The 19,825-nt window shown below is 37.9% G+C and overlaps 1 protein-coding gene across 2 annotated transcripts in view; it reads left to right on the plus strand.

Moving 5' to 3' along the window:
- ANXA5 (annexin A5) overlaps window positions 1–19,825 on the plus strand; it is a 42,697-nt gene that overhangs the window by 13,365 nt on the left and 9,507 nt on the right. For both annotated transcript variants that reach the window (XM_072755332.1, XM_072755331.1), the window contains exons 3-6: window positions 11,447–11,531; window positions 13,004–13,098; window positions 14,240–14,353; window positions 16,800–16,890. In XM_072755332.1, the coding sequence (XP_072611433.1) occupies window positions 11,447–11,531; window positions 13,004–13,098; window positions 14,240–14,353; window positions 16,800–16,890 (385 nt within the window). The remainder of the gene's footprint in view (window positions 1–11,446; window positions 11,532–13,003; window positions 13,099–14,239; window positions 14,354–16,799; window positions 16,891–19,825) is intronic.

The following is a 19,825-nucleotide window of genomic DNA, read 5'->3' on the forward strand; positions in this document are numbered from 1 at the left end:
TCCTTTCTCTTCTCTCCCCTCCTTTCCCTTCTCTCCCCTCCTTTCTCTCCTCTCCCCTCCTTCCCCTCCTTTCCCCTCCTTCCCCTCCCCTCCTTTCTCTCCTCTCCCCTCCCCTCTTTTCCCTCCTCTCCCCTCCCCTCCTTTCTCTCCTCTCCCCTCCTTCCCCTCCTTTCCCCTCCTTCCCCTCCCCTCCTTTCTCTCCTCTCCCCTCCCCTCTTTTCCCTCCTCTCCCCTCCCCTCCTTTCTCTCCTCTCCCCTCCTTCCCCTCCTCTCCCCTCCTTCCCCTCCCCTCCATTTCCTCCTCTCCCCTCCTTTCCCTTCTCTCCCCTCCTTTTCTTCCTCCTCTCCCCTCTTCCCCTCCCCTCCATTTCCTCCTCTCCCCTCCTTTCCCTCCTTTCCCTCCTCTCCCCTCCCCTCCTTTTCCTCCTCTCCCCTCCTTTCCCTCCTTCCCCTCCTCTCCCCTCCTTTCCTACCATTTCCTGTGTTATTTTAATACCCAGGGTGGGCAATGGCTTTTTCCAGTAGAGCTCTGGTGAGCTTTTTCCAGTTGCTCAACCCAGTTTTACAGAAGGGAACTGTTCCTTGTAGGCACTGCTTCGCCCCCCCCCCCCCCCCGCCCCCAGCAAAGCAAAAGATTACACAGAAGAGCTGTTTTTTCTTAACCAACTCGTGGAACGAGTTCTAAATTGAATTTGCCTTGGGAATGTTTCAGAATTTGATTACCTAATATTGGCCTTCTTTGCTCTTCTTAATATTTATCGAAAATACGGGAAAGAAAAAAATCATTCATACAGCAGTCTTTTATTTTATTTTTTTTAAAGACTTTATTCATGAGACACACACACACACAGAGAGAGAGAGAGAGAGAGAGAGAGAGAGAGAGAGAGGGAGAAGCAGGCTCCATGCAGGGAGCCTGACACAGGACTTGATCCGGGACTCCAGGATCACGCATGGGTGGAAGGCGGAGCTAAACCGCTGAGCCACCCAGGGATCCATACAGAATTCTTTTTAAAAGTGACTGTGTTGGGGGGATCCCTGGGTGGCTCAGTGATTTGGCGCCTGCCTTTGGCCCAGGGTGTGACCCTGGAGTCCCGGGATCAAGTCCCTGCATGGAGCCTGCTTCTCCGGAGATCTGCCTGTGTCTCTGCCTTTCTCTCTATATATATATCTATCATGAATAAATAAATAAAATCTTAAAAAAAAAAGACTGTTGAACAGTCTTTTGTGAATAGAATATCAGTGCTAACAACTCCACTGCAAAACCAATTTTATAGATCTCAGCAATCAAACTGGCTTGTCAGAGTCCAGATAATTTTTCTAAAACCAGTATCTTAACTGCTCAGACAATGCTGTCTTTATACTCTTCATTTATTAAAACAACAACAAAAAAGATCCAAACAAAACTGACATCAAAATTGAGTAAGGCTTCAAGGTCCTTTCCAAGAGAAAATGGGAGGTTTATGGTGACTTGGTAACTTTATTAAATTTGTGCAGTGCTTTCATTGTTAGTTACTTCCTCATTTTCACTTAAGAAGCCAATTCTCATATTACTTCAAATGGAAACTTTGGTTTAGGTTCTTCTCATGTAAAGGATATTTTTATGTGGAATTAACTTTCCTTCACTAAGAGTTGTTTTTTCTTATCCTGATATGCTGTTGTGGTGATGTACATGATGATTGAACAAACATCAAAGAATAATTCCCTTTATCCTTGCTCATTTGGCTGTTTCTTGAATCTCTTTTGTAAGTTGACCCAGTGATGTCTGAAGTTTCTCAATCAATTCCTTTTAATTATGTGGACTCCAAATAGCACAAACAGGTTTTTCAAATTGTGAACTTAGTAATTTCAAATAATGAAAAGTTTAAAGGCTGCTATATATAGAAAATCTGGGAGAATGGTGGTTTGCATTATAAAATTAGGTGTCTGTTCTCTATCACAGTATAATTCCAGGACTGTTTTCTACCAAAACCAGTTTTTAGTAGTCATAAAAGTTGCAAATAGTGTTAAGAAAGCTACAGTGTTGAATTTTGTAATAACTTTGTTATTTGTTCTCCTTGGAAATCATGAAAGTAAAACATTTTGTTAAAATGTTTAATATTAAGATAGAGTTTTGTTGTTTTTATACTTATACATTTAATGGTATGCAGGATGCCCACATTAAAGACTTGCACTTCTACTGTCAAAAAATTCCCTTGGACCCCAGCGTAGTTGTAGGAAAGCTGAAGTAGTTTCAGTGTTAGATTTCAAATGGTTTCTATGGTAGCACGTTTTGTTGACCTGTGGTTATGGGAACCAGGGATGCCTGAGACTTAGAGGTGCACATTTCATCAGTTTAAAACATATCATTAAATATTATCTCTTATTTACTGAAGGATTAAAATGTAGACTCCCACAGCAGTAATTCTTCATGTTTATAAAGTGTACCTTCCATACCAGTGTTTTGTCTTTTTATTTGACCTAGGGATCGCCCTGCCAATCTGCAGAGATCCAGGAATCAATTATATATGTAGCTCATGGCCATGGCTGTCTTGTTAAGAATTTTATGAGAAAGCATTGACTGATTGATCTTTGATAGATAATTGAAGTTTCTGTTTTTATATAAAAAATATTAGGGATGCTTTGTACTCTTGTGTATATTTATATTGATGTTTTTTTGTTTATTTGTTATATAAATTATACATTTTTATCTTATAATTAATAAATTCATATCAATGCAAATTTTTAAAATTTTACCTTAATAATATCAGTATAGGGAGACAAAGCCATGACAGATATTGTGAACTGCATAAAAAAGTGCTTTATATTATCATACTGGGTAAATACTTTCAGAGCTGGAGGTATTTGTGAAATAACCACCACTTGGGCTCCGCCCTTCTCTTTCTGGTCCTAACCCTCATCCACTAGCATTGAAACATGGGGGTCTACCAGTTAACTATTACCATGGAGAGAAGTAGTCTAACACGAGGCTTCTCAGTCTTTCTCAAAGAGAACACACAGGTTAACTGTATCTTCTCCATGACACACAAGAAAAATATGGATTACAAATGTACTTACATATAAATGATTCCTGGATAACATTTTTTTATAGCTTTAAAATCCTTCACTTGAATGATTTTGTATTTATCTGATTTGGAACCTGTTATTTTAGAATAAATTTTGCTAAATGAATGATAAATTATATTATTGGATCACTGACATTTTCTACTGTGCTAAATTTGAGTTCAAGCTAGTTCAAGATCTTTAATAAGGAATGGCCAAAGAGCCTTTAATTGCCTGAATTATCTATATATAGTAAAATATTTTTTAACCTTTTTAAATTTAAATTCAGTTTGCCAACATATAGTATAACACCCAGTGCTCATCTCATGTGCCCTCCTTAATGCCCTTCACCCATTCCCCATCCCCCTACCCACCTCCCCTTCTGCAGCCCTTTGTTTCCCAGAGTTTGGAGTCTCTTATGGTTTGTCTTCCTCTCTAATTTTTCCCTGCTCAGTTTCCCCCCTTCCCTATGGTCTCTTTCACTACTTCTTATATTCCGTATATGAGTGAAACCATATGATAATTGTCTTTCTCTGATTGACTTATTTCACTCAGCACGATACCCTCCAGTACCATCCATGTCATTGTAAATGGTAGTATTCATCCTTTCTGATGGCTGAGTAAATTCCATTGTATACATATACCACATTTCTTTGTAGTAAAATATAGATTAGGATTACCTGTTTACCCATGACCTATGGGTCTTTGGGTTACTGTCTCTCAGTTCCTGATACCTCTGACTCCTGTTTACATTTTGGATGCTGAGAAAAATCTAGATCCCAAATTGCTTGGCTGCTTTACAAGTCACTGGGCAGTTCATTAGCATTCAATAAAGCTTAATTGCCTTATCTAGATCTAGTCCCCCTGGACACAGGTGGCAAGCTAGTGAGTTGGGCAATCTGTGTTTTGTTTTGTTTTGTTTTAGTGACTTAGAAATTTAAAGTGATAGGAATATAATATTTTTACATCCTAGATCGATTTCTGAAATAAATTTTATTCATATAACCTGTATATTATCTAAAACTGTTGATCTTTACAAAAACTAGTGTTCCTAAGATCTTTGCTTTAAGTGTTTTTTGGACCCACCCAGCCTTTCAGTGGTTTGTATAGTTTTAGTAGTTTATATAGTATGTTTAGTAGTTTATATAATATGTAAACCTATATGCAATTGATTTACTAGAATGAATATATATTCTAGTTGGTATCATTTCTTTGGACACTTGTTCCTAACTGTTCTCTTTGCTTCCCATTCATGCATGCATTCATGAACGTGTGAAGTTTTTGAGTTCCCACTATGTACCAGGTATTGTTAGACATGGGAAATAAAAAAGGAAATGGAACAAAAATTTATTGGTATAACAGATGCATTGCTAAGTCTGTTTATGCATTATTTAGTGCTCATAATACAGTTTCAGAAGGAAGTATTACTATTTCAATTTCACAGAAGGGAAAATTGAGGTTACTTACCAGGCAGCCATAGGATGGGACAGGGAGGAAAGACATTATTTGTAGAGACAACACCAGCAAAGATGAATGCTCAGAAATATGAAGGAGTTTGGCTTGGCCAGGAGTATGGTATTGCTGGAGTGAAGCTACCATCAGGTGGGTAGATGGAGCCCTGTCTTGGAAAGGGATGCTGGAAGGAGCTAGAGAATATGAACCATTTTGTAGGTAAGGAGAGCTATCAAGGAGTTGTGAGTTGGGGTGTGCCATGGTTAGCTTTGTATTTAACAAAGATCACCCTGTGCCAGTGTGACGTTGCATTTCTGAGGGCCGCAGAGACTGCATGGTGGTGCAGGGGGGTGGGAGGGAAAGAGAGAGAAGCTGGATATTGGAAGACTACTTACGAATCTGCTGCTATGATCACAGGGAAATCTTAAAGACAAGCTAAGCAGTGGTTGGAACTTTATTTTTTTAATAATAAATTTATTTTTTATTGGTGTTCAATTTGCCAACATACAGAATAACACCCAGTGCTCATCCCCTTGAGTGCCCCCCTCAGTGCCCGTCACCCATTCACCCCCACCCCCCCCCGCCCTCTTCCCCTTCCACCACCCCTAGTTCGTTTCCCAGAGTTAGGAGTCTTCATGTTCTGTCTCCCTTTCTGATATTTCCTACCCATTTCTTCTCCCTTCCCTTCTATTCCCTTTCACTATCATTTATATTCCCCAAATGAATGAGACCATATAATGTTTATCTTTCTCCGATTGACTTATTTCACTCAGCATAATACCCTCCAATTCCATCCACGTTGAAGCAAATGGTGGATATTTGTCGTTTCTAATGGCTGAGTAATATTCCATTGTATACATAAGCCACATCTTCTTTATCCATTCATCTTTCCATGGACACTGAGGTTGGAACTTTAGATAGGAGGGGACTGAGAGAGTAGGCAATAGGATGCATGAGTGGGGTCATAGTTGATGGTGAAAGATCTGGTCAGAGTCAAGAAGAGTGGCTTGCTTAATTGCATGGTTCATTTGTGTTTTTACGAAAAGAATACAGGTTTGAGGTGGGATTTTAACAAATCTACAAGACAGTAGATTTGTTAAATTTGAGTTCTTATAAAACATTTAGAAGGCGCTGCCTATATGATATTTAAATACTCTGTCACCTTTGTAGTTCATTTATTTGTGTTTTTACGAAAAGAATACAGGTTTGAGGTGGGATTTTAACAAATCTACAAGACAGTAGATTTGTTAAATTTGAGTTCTTATAAAACATTTAGAAGGCGCTGCCTATATGATATTTAAATACTCTGTCACCTTTGTAGTTCATTTATTTGTTTTATTTCTCTTCCTACAACTAAGATGATTTGAGGCTAACATTTCCTACCTTTGTGTAGGACCAGACATATTTATTAGATTTCTGCCCCTTGTTTAGATATAAAAGGAGATAAAAATTGTGAATCCATGTACTCTTCTCTAAAATGAGAAATCTGTAAGCTTGTTTTCTGAAACATTGGTGAATGAATTGGTTAGTGATACAGCTTTTCAAGTACTGTTCATAGAATGCTCAGTTGAACAATTAGGTAAAACAGAACCCCCCCCCCCCCCACGCCAAATGTGTACTCATTGGAGGCTAATGCATTTGCCTACTTTAATTCAAGGGATCACCATTATTCATGGACAGTTTAACTTTCTATTTGTTGGTATTTGCCAACGGAAGGCATTTTTATACTGGCAGGGAGTCATAGTCATGGGAGCATTAAAAAACAACAAAAATCTAAATCATATTGGTAAAATCTTTGTTTCATTATCAAAACTTCTTTTCTACCTCTGTGCATATAACTTAAATTATTTATAGTGATGCTATTTCCCCTTACGCTTGATTTTAAGAAATGGATCAAAGGCAATGTTTCAAAGCCAATATGAATTTAAGACTTTGGACTTGACTTTCACTGTTTTTGATGGAATTGGAGCAAAGGTATGAATTAAGGGCTTGAGATCTTATTTCTCACCCCCTGGTGTTTTTGTTTGTCTTCTTGGAGGTTCTAGTTTTTTTTTTCTTTTTTTTTTAAAACTTTTTAAAAAAATTATTTATTTGACAGAGAGAGAGGGAACAGAAGGGAGGAGCAGGAGAGGGAGAAGCAGGCTCCCCAGGGAGCAGGGAACTTGACCCCAGGACGCTGGAATCATGACCTGAGCTGAAGGCAGATGCTTAACTGAGCTACCCAAGCGCCCCTAGTTTTTGTTTTTTTTTTCCCCTGTTATATATTTTACCTCGCAACTTAGATAATAATCATGTCATGCTGATTTTCCCCTCTTTTCTTGCTCATTTTATTTTCCTTGGTACAGTGATTTTTAATTTTTTTCTTTGCTCATCAGTAGGACCCATTATTATAGGAAATATTAATGGGCCTGTACTGTGTACATCAGATAGGACCTGAACTCCTGTGACTGGGGAATGAGAGCTCATTTGTCATTCCACTTCCCCTTTCCCCACTTTTCTTGGTGTTCTCTCCAGAGGCTTTTTGTGACACCGGAGCCTCAGAAGAACCGTACTTAAAAATCACTGGGTGACTGCTTAGCAGTTGCTCAGCGGTACTGGTTTGCTTCATGGTTTCTGTCTTCCTAGTTAGTATTATGTGGAATATTGCATAGATGTTTAAGTATTGGTTTTAGATTTAAAGAGGGTTTAGTTCTCTTCTCTGCCTTCAGGAAAGCTTCAGTTTAAAATGTTCCAGACAGGGGTGCCTGAGCGGCTCAGTGATTGAGCATCTGCCTTCAGCTCAGGGTGTGATCCCGGGGTCCTGGCATCAAGTCCTGAATTGGGCTCCCAGCAGGGAACTTGCTCCTAACTCTGCCTATGTCTCTGTGTCTCTCATGAATAAATAAAATCTTAAAAAAATAAAATGTTCTAGACAAGTGAAAGTTTTCTCATCTTTAAATTTTTTTTTTCATCTTTAAATTCTAAGTTGTTTCTGTATTTTTTTTCCTGTTTCTTTAAATTCTGTCTATGAAAGCAACCCTTCCTTTGTTTTTTTGGTTTAATTTTATTCATTTTATTTTGGCATACCTAGTCTTTGAAGGGAAAGAACTTTCTTATTTAGAATAAACGGACAAAAAAAGCCAACAAAATTATAGAGCTAGCAGAGTGGATAATTTTGAAGGTGAGAGTTAAAAAAGCAAATTCTATGTTTTGGCCGTGTATTGTCTGAGAATAATAGTTGTCTGGGATAATAATCCCCTTGATCAGGCCTTGGTGGCAAGGAATGAAGGTGATTAAGGATGGACCAGGATTGGGTGAAGGAACAGTATCTGCTTACGGTTGGAATTAACCCTGGTAAGGTATAAATGTTTAACTTGAGGCTAGTGGATACTATGGGACAACGGAAAAGCCCTCTTGTATGAGTCATGGAAAGTCACATTGGCCTACTGCAGACAATTTTGTGTGGGCAGGAATGGGGTTTGGACAGGATGTCCAAACAAGGTTTCTGCCCATGTGACTCACATCTGTGATTCACATCTGGTCTCTTACTACCACTACGTGGCTTTGGCTCGCTTTGACAGTGACTTGGATCGTGTGGAATGTAGCATGTGCTTCCCAATTTCTAGAAAGCTCTCAACAATACAACCAGCAGTTATTTCCTCTTCATAGTTAGTAGCCGAGATTCTGAGGATACTCCTCTTCCTTCCCTCTTCCACCTCATTTCCTTCAATCTCAGTGGTCAGATCTCTTTTTAAGGCAAATCTCTCTTGTCTCCTCTGTTCTTAACCTCTCTATTGCTAGCAACTCCATAGACTTATAAACTGGATAAAGTATTTTGTTAGAGTGAGTTTTTAAAAGCATTTTTTTTAACCCATCATTTGTAAAATCCGAGTTCATGGAGGTGCTCTGCCTGACAATTCACTTTTTGGTGTTCTCCAATCAGGCTTTTACCGCTATCATAGACCTTGTCCTTACCAGATCCGGCCCATGCTCTTCACTCTCACCTACTGTTTGACTTCTCTGTGATATTGGACATTGCCTTTTCTTCCTTTCTTCCTGGAACACTTTTCTCCTTTGGGTTCTCCATGCCATCACCCTCTTTGGAGATTTTCTTTTTGCCTTTGGGAGCATCATGTCTATGCAGCATCATGATTAATAGCCTGCAGTCCCCTGGCCTGTATTCAAGTACCAGCTCTGCTACTTTGCTTGAGGTTCCCTTGGATGATTTTCCAAACCTTTCTAAGTCAGTATGTTTCTTCATCTGTAAGATGAGATGATCCATGTGAAGCTCTGAACATCATGTTTGGCTCATTGCCACATGGAGCAAATATTAGCTGCCCAGTGCAGGGGCTTGAACTCATGACCCTGAGAAGGGGACCTGAGCTGAGATCAAGATTCAGATGCTTAACTGACTGAGCCACCCAGGCAGCCCTTAGCTGCCATTCTGATTGGAGGTGACCTTCCCTTTTCTGCTGGCTCTCCTTGCCACCCCACCCTTTTACGATAGCCTCCTCACACAGCTCCAGTTACCACCTATGTGCTATGGTAACTGACACAGCCTGCTTCTCTTCCAGTATGCCTACTGGGGAGAAATGTAAAACCAGTCGTCCTATTTCCCTATCCAAAAAAGGGATCATCCTAATTGGTTCCCTTCTGCTTTGGTTCCATTCCTGTCTTTTTTCTTTCCATTTTCACTGCTACTAGCTTTGATCAGGTCCTATCTTCTTCTGTGTTAGTTGTCTTTAAAACAGTCTAACTGTCTCCACTCTTGCATAGTCCATTCCATCATCTCCACTGCTGCCCTGGTAATATTACTGTGCAGAGCTGACACTGTTCTTCCCTACTGAAACATCTCTACTGACTTCCCCTTGTCTACAGGATAAAGTTGGCACTTCTTAGCATGGCTTTCCAGCTTCCCCTCACCTCCCACCATGACTTTCCCCTCATTTGTTTTTCTGTGCCTACTTACTACTTGTTTCATTCTGTTCAGACTCTTAACCCTTTGTCGAAAGCAAGATTTTTTCATCCTTTCATGTTTTTATGCATGCTGGGTTATACCTTCCTGTATTTCTCTATTTTCCTGAACTTGCCTTGGAAAATCACAGGCAACTTTCAAGAGATTTTTTTGGGGAAGTTTTCCTGGTATCTTTTCTTTCCACTCTCCCCAGCTTAGTACCTCCTTTATGTGTTTATGTACCCTGATGAAGCCTGTGTGTGTATATATTCTACTGTACTAGATTATTTACATGTTTGTCATGTTCTTTTGACTTTAGAGAGTATCATTTTTTCCTAGTTATTAGTACAATACTTGGCATGTGGAAAGCAATAAAAAAAATGGTTATTGAGTAAATGAACAGACAGGGGAACTAAGTTACCAGTCAATCCTAAATTCACACATTGAAAGCATATGTGGTATTTATTCATTTTTTATGATGATACATTGATGGTGTCTTCATAGTCAATTTAAAGTGGTCCCACTAAACGGAGGAAAACTACAGTGTGATCTGAGAGATATGACTTTCCTATTCCTTGCCAATTTTGGAATACTGTTTTCTCAAATCTTATCAATTTCTCTCTTAATCTAGATTCATAGATATGAATCAACTTATGTTGAACCATATGAAACTGCCAGAAATTTTTTCCTTGTAGGTGGTTGTGCTTCTATGCATTCATAATAAAGCACACATGATTATAAACCCGACAGGCATTCTCAACCTTCCCTCCCTTATAGCTGTTTTTTTTTCAGTTTTATTTTTTTATTTTTTAAAAGATTTATTTATTTTAGTGAGAGAGAGAGTGTGTGCACATGCAAGAGAGCAAGGAGAGGGGCAGACTGAGAGGGAGAGAGAGTCTCAAGCAGACTCCTTGCTGAGTGTGGAGCCAAGGTAGGGCTCCATCTCATGACCCCAAGATCACAGTCTGACCCAAAACCAAGAGTTGGACACTCAACCAACTGAGTCACCGAGGTGCCCCTCTTCAGTATTACATAGAACCTTAACAGGAGTTTTGAAGGACTTTAAAAGTATTTATAAGTAAAAGTGAATGCTGAGATCCTCCTTTTATCATAAGATAAAAGTTTAGGACTCAGTATTGATAAAGCCTTCTAATTCTAAAGAACTAATGATATTACAGATTTTGAGGAGGAAACTTTAAAATATTTTGATGATTAAAAGCATTACACATGATAAAATCAGTATAACAAGAAACCTTATGAAGAATGTCTTCCAATATACTTTCAATATAAAATTCTAAACTCAAAGATTTAGCATATGAATTATCAAATATCTTTTCAGGCTCCACCAGGTTATCTTAAAATTCCTAAGTAAATATAAGGAAACAGGAGTAAATGACAAGTTATGTAGTAAGAGTATTGCTTTGAGTTGAATGCCTAGGGTAGGAGTTTTAATGAAGTTTTAGTGAAGTTTTAATGAAGGTTCAGCATGTTCCTCGATCGAAGTGGCAAGAGACTTAAATGGAAGGAATCCTATAAGGAAGTGCCTTTTGTGGATCAGGGGTGTCATTGGGGCTTAGACACTGGGGGTGATGCCCAAGAGAAGAGGGCCTTGGGAGCCAGACTTACCACTAATGGTATTAGAGGTGGGCCAGTTTGCTAATCCAAACTGTAAGTTGTCCTCTTCCCATTTAATTTTTATTTTATTTAAAGATTTTATTTATTCATGAGACACACACACACACACACACAGACAGAGTGTAGGCAGAGGGAGAACCAGGCTCCATGCAGGGAGCCCAACGTGGGACCCGATCCCGAGACTCCAGGATCACGCCCTGGTCCAAAGGCAGGCGCTAAACCGCTGAGCCACCCAGGGATCCCCTCCTCTTCCCATTTTAAATGGGGTTATCAAATGGTAAATTTATTTAAAGACTGAACATGATATAGAGCAATGGGTTGCTTTGTTATTATTTGCTTTGTCGTATTAGTCATGCCATGAACTAATCACTGTGTTTCCTGTCTCAGGTTCTTAAAGGCACCGTGACTCCCTTCCCTGGATTTGATGAGCGGGCTGATGCAGAAGTTCTTCGGAAGGCCATGAAAGGCCTGGGTAAATTCAACCTTTCTTTTGTTCTTAAAAAAAAAAAAAAAAAGACATTTGTTTTTCCAAACAAAAAGTGACTAATTTACAGTAAGATCAATTTTAGAATATTTTTAGTTGAAATGTATAGAAAGAGAGAAGATACATGAAGGTCACAAAATAATATGACTCATCATCCCTAATATTCAGTCTCTGAACTGAATATGAAGTTAAATTTGGCCTCTTTGTTTTTTGGCTTTTCAGCTTTACTTGGAAGGTAGCTGACCAAGTGGATCAGCAGACATTCCTAAGAATGTCTAGTCCTGCAGTCTCTTACATTCAACTATCTTCTCTTTCCCCAGTCTCCTGTCTAGCCATGTATAAACCTCTCATCTTGGGGATTTCTACACAGAACTGATCCTCTGTCCTCAGGCTCCTTCTACACTTGTGTCCATGTGTGGGGATCCGCTTTCTTCAAATTTGGCTCTAACCCCATCAACTCTCCATTTGAACATCTTGTGAGATTTCCTGTTGTAGCAGGATTAGCATTAGCTTTCTGGCCATGCAAGGTCTTCATTAGTAACCCAGCCCACTTTGTTGGACTCAGCTCACATTACCGCTCCTTGTGTTCTCTGACCCAGCCGTTCTGGGTTATTTGCTATTCACGAAACCCTGTATTTTCCTACTGCTGAGCTTTTCCCTCATTTTTCTTTTTTAAAGGATTTTATTTATTTATTCATGAGAGACAGAGAGGGGGGGGGGGGCAGAGACATAGGCAGAGGGAGAAGCAGGCCCCATGCAGGGAGCCCAATGTAGGACTCCATCTGGGACCCTGGGATCACGCCCTGAGCCAAAGGCAGATGCTCTACTGCTGAGCCACCCAGGCGTCCCGCTTTTCCCTCATTTTAAAAGCCTGTCGTCTTTCTTTATATCATTGCCTGATAAAACCCTTCCATCCTTCATGACTCTTTTGGGTGTCACCTTCTCCGTGAAGCTTTTCCCAAAACTCTTTCCACCTATCAGCAAGAGAACCTCTTTTGAAACCCAATTCAACACCTGGACCTCTCCTAAGGCACTTGTAACATTCTGCCTTAGCTCAAGGTTGTCTGTGTGTTTTTGTTATTTTTTTACTCTAAATTGTAACTTGAAACCAGGGTCTATATCTTTCTTCTCTCTTAATCTCCTATAACACTTAATATATGCCCTGTGAATATCCATTGTTTAAGGAACTATTTGTTGCAAGAAAAACTAGGTGCACTAAGTTTCTAAAAAGTTAGGAGTATTTTTCTTCCTACTTCACAAAATACATCAGGAAGGGGGAGGGTATTTTATATTGAAAATATAACATGTTATGTATTGTACATTTTGTAGTTTAATAAATTATTTAATGAAATCTATTTTATGAAGTAAGGAATCAAAGTGACTAGCGAGCTGGTCCCAAAGGTTTTTGAGACAGTGGGCATGTGGGAGCCAAGATTTAATTCTTTGAACATAAATTGCAGGCACTGATGAGGAGAGCATCTTGACTCTGTTGACATCCCGCAGTAATGCTCAGCGCCAGGAAATCGCCGCGGCTTTTAAAACTCTATTTGGCAGGGTAAGACTGCGCCTCATCTTGAGTTAGAACGTGAGAGCCCCTCTATGGCTTAAGACTAGTTTGAATTCTATGAATATTCTTTTGTAAACATTATTCCATTATTCTGACTTTACTATTCCTTTTCTCTTTGCAAGTTTCTTGATTATCAGCTGTTGGGTTTACAGTGCTCACCCAACTTATCTCCATAATTATTTTTCCTTGCTTGATGCTACAGAAGTGCCAAAAGATCCCATGGTGATAGCTGCCTCTCTTCTTCCCTGCTTCCCACTCAGGATTGTTTGATTAGCAATTTTCTAAATGTGCACCTCTATGATAGTCTGTTTTGTTGTGACGGAGTCACAGTCTTGGTTCCTTGTGGATTGGTATTTTAATAAATGAGTTTTTAATTCATTGATTTAAATGCTTTTATTTGATTAACAGCTCAAAGTGAAAACTAAATTTGTTACTTAGATGAATTATTGCATATATGAAAAGCTTAAACATAGTTTTGTTATCCTGAAATTTCTGTTCATCATTTAAATAAGGAACATATGCAAAGCAAACAAATAAAAAGAGTATTCTAAATATAATTTCTGGTTTCCTATGTGCTGAAACTGAGATGAATAGGAAATACTGCTTTTCTTTTCATAATTATATACACAATTTCTCCATAGTAGCAGCTGTTTCTCAGTAGTGAGGAGCATAATTATAAACATAATTCATTATATATTAGAATATTAATAGATATTAAGAGAAAAAATTCTCTTTAGGTATGATAGGCCAGATTTTGTTATTTGTAAAAATGCATTTATGATCTATTTTGGGAAAATTGTTTTTAAAGGTACACATGTTTCTCAGAACAGTATTTATAAACTATCTTTAAGCTATTTTTATTCATTTTTTAGCTGTTAAGTTCAGAAAAACATCTCTTAAAAACAAATACTTTGACACATAAGTGGCTTTCACTTGGCTTAAGCTATAAGTCAGATGTCAAAAGTACATTATTCAGAACTGTGAGGTTTTGTTTAACTCACATGCCCTTTTTCTACTTAGAGATAGCAACATAAATAATTCATTAGAGCAAAGGGCTATGCTTTATATTTAAGAAGAATCTCCTTAACATTTTTGCCTGGTTAACAAATTTGTATTTTCTGTGACTTAGGACCTTCTGGATGACCTGAAATCAGAACTGACTGGAAAATTTGAAAAATTAATTGTGGCTCTGATGAAACCCTCTAGGCTTTATGATGCCTATGAACTGAAGCATGCTCTTAAGGTACAAGAATTAGTAAAAGGAACATACCTATCATGAATAATATTATAATATTATTTTGTGTTGGTAATTACACTTAGAGTTAACTTATCGTTAACTCAATAATAGTGGCTATTTAAAATTTTAATATTTTTTGTAGCTTTCCATATTTTCTTTTCTTTTCTTTTTTTCCATACTTTATTTTCATGTCTGTTTTCTAATTTACAGCTGTGTTTAAAAAATGTTACAGGTAAAGGGGAAAGGAAAAAAATAAGTGGGAAATATCAGAAAGGGAGACAGAACATGGAAGACTTCTAACTCTGGGAAACAAACTAGGGGTGGTGGAAGGGGAGGAGGGCGGGGGGTGGGGGTGACTGGGTGGCGGGCACTGAGGTGGGCACTTGACGGGATGAGCACTGAGTGTTATTCTGTATGTTGGCAAATTGTACACCAATAAAAATAAATTTATTACTAAAAAAATGTTACAGGTTAAGTATTTTCTCTTTAAAAATAGAAAGTTGCCTGGGATGCCTGGGTGGCTCACTTACTGAGCATCTGCCTTTGGCTCAGGTCGTGATCCTGGGTCCCAGGATCGAGTACCACATTGGGTTCCCCACAGGGAGCCTGATTCTCCCTCTGCCTGTGTCTCCGCCTCTCTCTCTCTGTCTCTCATGAAAAAATAAAATCTTAAAAATTAAGAAATAAATAAAGTAGAAAGCTGCCTGATTATGAAACAATAATACTGTTAATCATTTTAAGTTAAAAAAATGATACAGAAAGAATTTTCAGATAGGAGAAATTTTTTTTTTTTTTTTTTTTTATTTATGATAGTCACAGAGAGAGAGAGAGAGAGGCAGAGACACAGGCAGAGGGAGAAGCAGGCTCCATGCACCAGGAGCCTGACGTGGGATTCGATCCCAGGTCTCCAGGATCCCGCCCTGGGCCAAAGGCAGGCGCCAAACCGCTGCGCCACCCAGGGATCCCCAGGAGAAATTTTCTAATACCCTTTCCTTCTTTCCTATACTTCTAAATACTAAAATAATATATGTAATATTAAAATAGTAGCTGATAATCTGGTTATAATTTCATTGTAGCAAATAACTAAATGTATATTCCCTTTACTGATGTTTGGGATATTACATATATATGACTACATTGAAACATTTGTTTAGACTTATGGGACAGGAAGTAGTACAATCAGTGGTAGATTTTGAAAATGAAGTGAGATTTAACAACAAGGAGATAGTATAGCACAGGGATTGTTACTTATGGAGTGAAAGGAGAAGAGGGCTTCTCAAGTTAGGAGCCTTTCTGTGCTTATTCAGCATTTCTGGGCTTCATTTTCCTACAGTGCTTCTTTTGGAATAAACAAAATCTCAGGATATCGGGAAATGGCCTTTTGGTGGAGTACTTCTCAAATGTCAGGAGTAATTGAAATTCTGCCAGAAGCAGAAGCATAGGTTTTTCAGTGCTTGATTTTTGTAAAAGATACAGAGATATAAAGAGAATAAGACTTAAATATACTTTAAAAATTAAGTTCAGCTCTAGTATTGCTTCTGTCTTCTAATTTAGTAGTGTAGATAGACTTTTATAATCAGAAAAAGGAAAACCAACTAAAATTACAGTTGACCTTTGAATGACACAGGCTTGAACTGAACATACATTGATTTTTTTACATTACAGTATAGTTATTGTATTTTCTCTTCCTTATGATTTTCTTAATAACATTTCTCTATTGTAAGAATATAGTATGTAATACATATGTACTTACATTTTAATTGACTATTATCAGTAAGGCTTCTGGTGAGCAGTAGACTCTTAGTAGTTCAGTTTTTGGAGAGTTAGAAGTTATCTACAAATTTTCAACTTGGGAGGCGGTCATTGCTCCTAACTCACACATTGTTCAAGGGTCATCTGCATTTTCCAAAAATTCAGAAAGCATGTTTTGATTCCTTTGTATTGATACAGTTCTTAATAATGAAGAAATGCTACATTTATTATTTTCTTTGGTACAGAATTGGAAATTCCATAGAGAACTTAATTTGAGGGCAACGGGTTTTAAGATGCAGATTGTTTAAGTATCAGTGCTCCTCCATATAAATTTATGTCAAACTTTCAGTTTCACTCTTTCAGCCTTTTAAATTTCATGTTTCATTAACATGTTTTACTTTTAAACTATTTAGAACGAAACTGATAAAATTACAAATTTACATAATCTGTTATGTGTCATATTACATGCAATAAGCATTGTTTTTCATAGACAAAAAAGGATAACATTGTCTTTGGAAATAAAATTAATTGGAAATTTTTTATTTCTATAACTAATAACTTGCATACAATTAAGTGAATATTAAGTTGGATAATTTACATATTATATAATTATGCAATTTGGGTAACACCTATTCTAGGAAAATAATTTTATTTAATCTTATTGACATCCATTCTCTATTAAAAATAAATTTCCAAACAGGGAGCTGGGACAAATGAAAAAGTGCTGACAGAAATAATTGCCTCAAGGACACCTGAAGAATTGAGAGCCATAAAACAAGTTTACGAAGAAGGTAAATGTTTTGAATTATATTATCCCTTCATCTCCACTGTCACTTTTTCATTTTTCTAAAGTGAGTGCAGCTCTTCGTAGTTACAGGAAGCAGGCTGTACATGATTGCTAAATGAACGAATGAGCAAATGAATAAGTACAATTCAAGCTAGTTTTCTTCTTCAATAAGGAAAATACTGCCTTTTTTACTATACCTATATCTATTTTGGTATTTATGAGAAGCTTCTGATGAAGATGGGAGTTTCTTTTATGTAGAATTTGCAACTAGTGTAGAGATATAGAGGTTGTTTTCTTTTACATGAACTTCAAGATGTAGGTGACTTTTCTTCCTGAAAATAAAATCAATTTTATGTTAGTAGAAGTTAAGAGTTTTAGCTTAAAGTCCTTTTTGGAATTTAGGAAAAGAAACTGCCCAAACCAGAGTTGATAAAAATGTTTGAGTAAATGTGTGTCATTGTAGCTAATGGCAATGCTTGAATACTCTGCATTTTAATTTTTCCCTTTGGTGTGCCTTACTTTTTTTGTGAAAAGAAATCTGTATTTCAATCTAAAGTATATTCTGTAGGTGGAACCAAGAAAATGAAATAAAAAGTAAAGGTAGAGTGTTCTTTTCTTTTCTTTTTTTTTTTTAATTTTTATTTATTTATGATAGTCACAGAGAGAGAGAGAGAGGCAGAGACAAAGGCAGAGGGAGAAGCAGGCTCCATGCACCGGGAGCCTGATATGGGATTCGATCCCGGGTCTCCAGGATCGCGCCCTGGGCCAAAGGCAGGCGCCAAACCGCTGCGCCACCCAGGGATCCCTAGAGTGTTCTTTTCTCATCAGACTTTCTGTATCAGACTCTTACCTGACTGAGGAGGAGCAGACTATTCAAGTTGTCAGCTCAATCAACAGACCAACAAGCTGAGTGCCTTTAGCTAGGAAAATGGGTCCCTATCTTGGCATTATTTTATTAATCGTAGAAGTAAGATTGTAGCTCAGCAAATCAGAACAGTATGAAATTTAAATAATTAACTTTCTGAAGTGCTGGATCTTTTTGTCCTGCTTCTCTTTGTATAGTTGGTTATTAAAGCAGAGGAAATACATGTAACTTAATTACAGAAGATCACCTGTGAGTTTTATTTGATACAATATTCAGAGATCTTTTTTTTTTAAGAGTTTATTTATTTATTCATGAGAGACACACACACAGAGAGAGAGAGAGAGAGAGAGAGGCAGAGACATAGCAGAGAGAGAAGTAGGCTTCCTGCAGGGAACCCAATGTAGGACTCAATCCCGGGACCCTGGGATCACACCCTGAGCTGAAGGCAGATGGTCAACCACTAAGCCACCCACCCAGGCCTTCCTCAAAGATTTCTTTATAGGGATGTTGACATTTGTGAGTGATCCTTTGTATGCTAGATGACAAGTGGGATACTGTAAGGATATAATAATGGTGTATGGTCACATATTATGTACTAGCTGTGTGTCTGGTGGTATCCTGGCTGTCATGAATGACCTAAAAGATAAATATAACATAGCTCCTGTCCTCAAGGAATTTGCAATCTATTTAGGGGTGACATGACTTAGAAACTCTTGCAGTTATTAAAGGATAGTAAAACCCAAACTAAAGTCAAATATGAAAAATGTTTAAATGCAAGAATTCACTTAGAGCAGAGAGATCATCAAGGCTTTTGATGTTAGGAGAGGCTCTGTGGTGCAGTCAAAGTTTCAAGATGAGATAGGTTTTGGGTAGGTGAAGAAAACATCTTTGGTGTGTTAGTCCTTGTCTGCAATGGCATGGGGACTGGAGTGAGAACAGTATATTGAAGGAGTGAAAAGAACCTGGCCGTCATGGAGGTATGTCTTTGTCTCCTGTGGGAGGTCAACTGAGTAAATGCAGGCTGTGTTCTTGATTGTTTTACATGACTGGATGAGAAGCTGGCACTTGATTCAGAGGTAGTTTAAGTTCCTGAATGAGCAGTGGAGTATTGAAGGAACAATTGAAGGAGAAAGGAGTTTTGAATCAAGAGGCTGATTAGGTAGCTGCACATGTGAGGAGGAAAGCTAGGCAGTTATGGTCCAACCTAGCTGGGCCATAGGTTGGTGGGAGGTAGGAAGGGGAGTAAATCACAGAAAGGAGAGCTATTTCAAAAGATTTGGTCATTAATCATATATAGGTTTTGTAGTAGACCAAGGGATAGAAGAAGATTCCTTCAATGTTTTGTATTTGGGTAACTGGTTAAAATATGCATGCAGCTTTTATGGACCTTTTAAAATAGAAGTGTTAGGCTTTTAAAGTTTGTCTGCTTTCAAATAATGATTAAATATTTAAACGTCTTAGAGCTGCCTTTAATAGCAGCTGTTTGAGAGTTGGTGAAAAGGGCATGTAGACTTTTGTAGATACCCGTTCTCCCCTTTCCTATGGCATTATGTTGAATAACTGGAAATAGAGGTGGGAAGGGGCATATTTTAAAATATCACTGCTGTCTCTCAAAGTTAACTTTATTTGCTGCCGAGGAGAAAATACTGTATTAGGGGAAAGAATAGCCATGACTAAAGAAAGAGAACTGAGAATTTTAGAGGATAGAAGACCTTTGGAAACTAATCATGAAAAACATTTTTTAAAAAAAGCAATACAGAGTTTAAAATTACAATCAATTATATGTTAGAGGCTTTCCCATACGATCACATGTCTACAGAGTAACAACTGCATTGGTTGAGAGCATTTCTAAATGGCTGAGTCATGGATTTAGGCTTGAATTGAGTGCTTTTCGGGGACTCTGTTTTCTACCTGCAACTCATTTAAGTATTTGCCTTTAGTCTTTAGAGTACTCAGAGTTGGAGTAGAGAACATTTACACTAATAAAATATTTCTTCCTTTATGTCTGTTCCATTTGATTAATGGGGTAGGATATCTTTTTTTAGCTTAAAGAAGTTATAAGTAAGTATGAAAT

Source organism: Vulpes vulpes, chromosome 4, assembly GCF_048418805.1.
Source record: "Vulpes vulpes isolate BD-2025 chromosome 4, VulVul3, whole genome shotgun sequence".
NCBI lineage: Eukaryota > Metazoa > Chordata > Mammalia > Carnivora > Canidae > Vulpes > Vulpes vulpes.